The sequence below is a fragment of the Quercus robur genome, chromosome 6 (genome assembly GCF_932294415.1).
Source record: "Quercus robur chromosome 6, dhQueRobu3.1, whole genome shotgun sequence".
In the NCBI taxonomy this organism is placed as follows: domain Eukaryota; kingdom Viridiplantae; phylum Streptophyta; class Magnoliopsida; order Fagales; family Fagaceae; genus Quercus; species Quercus robur.
The window spans coordinates 10,202,978-10,208,655 of NC_065539.1; the positions used below are offsets into that span (position 1 = coordinate 10,202,978).

General features: G+C 35.7%; 1 protein-coding gene across 1 annotated transcript; it reads left to right on the forward strand.

Moving 5' to 3' along the window:
* Positions 1–427: 427 nt before the first annotated feature.
* Positions 428–4,352, forward strand: LOC126689844 (probable disease resistance protein At5g66890). The gene is made up of 6 exons (XM_050385017.1): positions 428–771; positions 869–1,050; positions 1,762–2,168; positions 2,330–2,691; positions 3,202–3,413; positions 3,517–4,352. Exons 1-6 carry the CDS (start codon positions 428–430, stop codon positions 4,350–4,352), a joined length of 2,343 nt encoding a protein of 780 aa, XP_050240974.1.
* Positions 4,353–5,678: the final 1,326 nt, after the last annotated feature.

Sequence of the window (5,678 nt, forward strand, 5' to 3'; positions counted from 1 at the left end):
TTTTCATATTTATATATTTATAATGAATTGAAACTCGCCCGGTACTGAGCGATCAATTGATGTACTTCCGCTCCGTTTCCTGATCACCACTAAGAAATTTAACCAGAGATGTTTATAATTTTTTTTGTAGTATATAAAGTGTTGATTTAGCTTTGCAAATTTCGGGTCTCACTGCCTAGTTTTCACCATTGTATTGCAATTTTCAGGTCTCACTGCTAGTTTTACACTGTATTGCATATTTTCAGGGTCTTACTGCTAATTTACCACTGTATTGCAATTTTTATTTATTTAAATAAAAATCTAAGTCATCCCCAAAAAAAAAAAAAAGGGTTTGCATTTTGCATAGTTGGGTAGAGTGAGTGAAGTCTTAGTTTCTCAATTAGGTTTCCAAACACTATATTGGATATAGAATCTTTGAAGCAAAGCTATGGCAGTAGCATTTGTTGGAGGGGCTGCTCCTGGGGCAGCATTTGGTGAGGGCTTTGCAGTGTTACATGACACGGTTAAGGATGTGGTAAGCAAAGCCCGTATGTTCAAACCCATTCTTAAACGCCTAGAATCCACGTTAGATCGTTTGGCACCAACGGTCAACGAAATAACACAATTAAGCGAACAACTTGATCTCCCAAAGGTGGAAACAGAGAACTTGATCGAAAATATGGAAAAGGGAGAGAAGCTGGTTCGCAAGTGCTTGAAAATCCGGTGGTGGAACTACTGTTTCAAAATATATTACTCTCACAAACTTGAAGCGTTGGACAAAGAAATCGTCAGGTTCTATCACGTTGATTTGCAAATACATAGCACATGGGTTGAGGACTTTGGTAAATGTGAATATTAATCTGCAAAAAGTGGATTCAGTTGTGGACAGACAAAGGGTGCTGTGCGCGGTTCGTGATCCCCCGGATTTTACGGTCGGGTTGGATATGCCAATGAAGGAGTTGAAGACGCTGCTGTTGAAGGAGGAGGTGCAGCTGCTTCTACTGACTGCTCCTGGAGGATGTGGGAAAACCACATTGGTGCAAATGCTTTGTCAGGATGACGAAATTAGAGGTACTTCCATCTCTTTTGTGTGTCAGTTTATAATTTTTTACTTTCTAACTTGTTAGGCTGTTTGATAATGTTGTTCTAATTACGTTGTTTATATTTTTTAGAATTAAGAGTGAATAAAAAAATATGTAAAAATATATGTAATGTTATTTAAAAACTGAAAACATGTGTTTAAACACATGTATCAAACGGACCCAAGTGTTTTAAGAAATATAGGGTCCGTTTGGTATATGTGTTTAAAAACTGAAAATTGTTGTTTGAAAACATTTGTGAAAATACGTGTGACTAAAAAAGTGTATAGAAATACGTGAAATGTTATTTAAAAACTGTAAATAGTTGTTTGAAAATACAAACCAAACACTCCCATAGTTTGCATATTCTTGAAGTTATTTATAGTGCTAGTATGTGGATCCTTAATAGTAAAGTATACCATTAGGCAGTAGCAAAAACAAAATACATTGAACTTCCTTGTTGAATCCTAAAATGAAATAATGCAGTAAAAGAAACAAGATGATTAAAAAAATGTTTAAAAATGCAATTCTTATATTTTCATAGTTGGTGGTGTTTCTCATAAATTTTTTTTTTCCTCACATCTCACCGTTTGCTGCGATTGGGATTGGGTATTCTGTTCATATGACTGGGCCATTATGTGTAATATATGCGATATGAAATGTGCCTCTGTGGCAGTTTTCTAACTACATTGTGTTTGGACAGGAATGTTTGAGGACAATATTCTCTTTGTGAACGTTTCAAAAACTCCCAATGTGAAGGTCATTGTGCAGAACCTATTAAATTATAAGGATATGCAGCCTAATTTTCAAATTCAAAGTGATGAAGATGCAATCAACCAGCTGTCACAACTGCTGAATCATCTTACACCTAATCCTATATTGTTGATCCTAGATGATGTCTGGCTCGGGTCAGAATCCCTTCCTGAAAGGTTTAAGTTTGATCTTCCCAATTACAAGATTTTGGTTACTTCAAGAACTGCATTTCCAAGATTGAAATTTACATATCACTTAAAACCACTAGATGATGTTGATGCAATGACTCTTTTTCATCGCTCAGCATCCCTACATGACGAGAACTCTTACATTCCAGCAGAAGAAGATGCCAAAAAGGTACTTTGCCAATCTGTGAGAGATATATATAGCTTATCAATATATATATATACACACACACCTGCGAAAATTATGTTTTCATACATAGCTTTGCTTGGGCCAAAAATTACCCCTGTAAACTCCAAACAATAACTGAGTTTATTTGTTTCCTTGAATTCCAGATAGTAAGAGGCTGTGGGGGATTCCCACTAGTCATTAAAGTGATTGGTGGCTCACTGCGTAGGCAGCATGAAGTAGTATGGCACAGTAGACTAATGAAATGGTCTGATGGTCAATTTTATTTTAGTTCTGATACGGAGCTGCTTGCTCATCTTCAAAAAAGCCAAGAATTTTCTGATGACAACGTCATCATCAAAGAGTGTTTCATGGACCTAGGTTCATTTCCCGAAGACCAAAGGATCCCTGCTGCTGCCCTCATTGATATGTGGGCAGAATTGTATAAACTGGATGAAGATGGCATCCATGCCATTGCCAATTTACGAGAACTCAACATTCGAAATCTAGCTAGTCTTGTGATGGCAAGGTATGCTGGCTTTTTATCTCTATACTACAGTTTTCTTGTTGTGTGATTTCTTCACGTGATTAATGCTAGTTGCATTTAGCCATAACTCTATACCTGGCCTAAGGCCCAAAATATTTTTCTTATGGCTTAATTAACTTCTGATGGCATTTGATAATATGTTATTATAGTTTATTTGACATGTCAATGGCCAATTTAGGATTTTTCATACCATTGATTTGAAAGGTGATTACTTACAAGAGCAAGGAAAAAGAACTTATGCCAATCTAGAAACAAGATATTCCAAGTTTCCAACAACCGTGCCCTGGCAAAGAGGGGTGTTTCAAATTTTAATAATTAACACCTGTTTGCTTCTTGTCTGGCATACACTTGAATATAATTATTGTAGATAAAAACTGATAGTAGTAGCTATTTCCCTTTGTTGTGTCATTACATTCTTAATTTTATATATTTTTCATATGTGAAGCTGAAAATTTTGAATATGTTCTAAACTTAAAATTTTCCCATTCACAGGAAAGATGCAAGTGAGGTCAAAAGCTATTATAATGAAGACTTTGTCACACAACATGATATTCTTAGAGAGCTTGCTATGCATCAGAGCAGCCAGGAGTCTATAGGACAACGGTCAAGACTGATTATTAACATAAGGGGAAACAATCTACCAAAGTGGTGGACAGAACAAAAACAGCAACTCATTAATGCTCACCTACTATCTATCTCAACAGGTTGGCACATTTTTCTCTCTATCAAAGACACCCACAGACATACACAATATGTAATTTACATAATATTGATGGCTTGTCACATTGTATAAAATTATTTTTGCAGATGAATTATTCTCGTCCAGTTGGTGCAACATTCAAGGATCCAAAGTTGAGGTTTTAGTTTTGAATTTTCATACAAAGAATTACACATTACCTGAGTTTGTGGAGAAAATGGATAAACTCAAGGTTTTGATAATCAATAATTATGGTTTCTTTCATTCCAAGATAAGCAATTTTCAATTGCTTGGGTCTCTACCCAATTTAAAAAGAATCAGATTAGAGAAGGTTTCAATTTCTTCGCTTTGCAAGACCCCTGTACCATTGAAGAGTTTGAAGAAAATATCCTTGTTTATGTGTAATATTTGTAAGGCTTTTGAGAATTGTACAATTCAAGTTTCAGATGCATTTCCAAATTTGACGGAGATAAACATTGACTATTGTAATGATCTGGAGGAATTGCCTATTGGGCTGTGTGATATCGTCCACCTCAAAAAAATCAGCATCACCAACTGTCATAAGTTGTTTGCACTGCCAGAAGAAAGTGGAAAGCTGGTGAATTTAGAAGTTCTAAGGCTTAGATCATGTACTGATTTGTCAAAGCTACCAGATTCAATCAGAAGTCTTCATAAGTTAAGCATTCTAGACATATCTGACTACCTAAGCATTATGAAGTTGCCAAAACACATTGGTGAGTTGTGTAATTTAAAAGAGCTTAACATGAAAGGGTGCTTAAGATTGCGTACTCAGTTTCCAGAATCAATAATTGATCTTGAGCAGTTAAAGCTTGTGGTATGTGATGAAGAGAGGGCCAGGTTATGGGAGCCTTACAAGGAATTCCTCACCAAGCTTAAGGTAGAGGTGGGTGAAAAAGTTATCAACCTGAATTGGCTTCCCAAATGATTTCTAAGAACTGTTCTCCTTCAAAAATGTTGTGGGTTCAATATGTTATGTCAAATGGAATTATGCTAAATCACACTCAATACCAACAGTAGCTACTAAGAAAATAATAGGGGGGAGCTTACAAAATAAAGGATTTTTCCAATAATCATTCATTTAATTGGAGGATAGGAATATAATCCAATATTGTATTGATGAGCTACATATAAATTTAGAAAAAAACCTTTTTGGATGCAAATTAGACAGTACACATTTTTTTTTTTTTGAGAGATAATTACAACATGCTGCTAACCCCGCAGTTCAAACCCTTTTCCCCCTAAACCCCCAAGCACTTTGTACATGGGGAGGTGCCAATTCCGCTACAAGGCCTTTGGCAGACAGTACACAACTTGGTTTTGGAAGATATGGCACTAAAAGCAGTGTATACTAATTCATCTATATTTAACTTCTGCACCGTCTTAACCTTTGCCTCGGAGCTTTGGAGTTTGGACACTTCATGAGCAGGGATTTTGAGCCTCAAACCATTTAGTCTATTCTTTGCTCTTTACTGTCTAAAGATTCTGATTCTGTTATGGCCCATGTAATGGATAAATTATTTGAATTTAGTTTTGTTATAGAATAAGATAGATTAATATTGTGATTTATTTGTATTCAATGTAACTCTTATGTCTTAGGATAGGATTAGTTCAAATATTTTAGGATTTGTTGATGAGGCCATCTCATCCTTGACTATTTATGTACGTTGAAGGTATTAATGAGAATTAAGTAGAAAATTAACTAAAAATGTCTATTTCTTCTCTCAAGCTCAGGAGGCTAGTCACCTCAAATTGTCTAATCTATCTTTCAATTATCCTAGTTCACAACATTTGGTATCCGAGCCAAAAAAACGACACTATCACACACTATCCTCCCATCTACAACCTAAGCCAATCCACATCCACCATATACTTCCAAGCATCTACTGCAACACCTAACCAAAAAAAAGACAAAAATTCAAGCAACAACCAGATCTACGAGCACTAGACCACCCATTCTTCAAAGTCTAGATTACCAAACCTCCATCATATATAGCCCAACCTATGACCTTCCAAAAAATATTTAAAGACCCATTTGTCAGCAAAGCCTTCTTTCCCCAACCCAGACCAGTTTGATTTTGATATTAATTTTTTTTTTTTTTTTTTAAAGTACATCTGCCTATCAAGACTCGAACGTCAATCCCAAAAAATAAAGAATGGAGAGCATGCTGGAGAATGTCAACCAAATGTTAACTATTACCAAGGACATGTCCAAAAGCATAGCTAGGTTGCAAGATTCATGGGATCAAATGAT

What these genes read in the sequence shown, in the direction of transcription:
- LOC126689844 (XM_050385017.1), top strand. Translation starts at nt 428, where the DNA reads ATGGCAGTAGCATTTGTTGGAGGGGCTGCTCCTGGGGCAGCATTTGGT. An exon ending in TTGGACAAAGAAATCGTCAG is followed by an intron (nt 772 to 868) that starts GTTCTATCACGT and finishes AGTTGTGGACAG; the next exon opens with ACAAAGGGTGCTGTGCGCGG. An exon ending in CAGAAGAAGATGCCAAAAAG is followed by an intron (nt 2,169 to 2,329) that starts GTACTTTGCCAA and finishes CTTGAATTCCAG; the next exon opens with ATAGTAAGAGGCTGTGGGGG.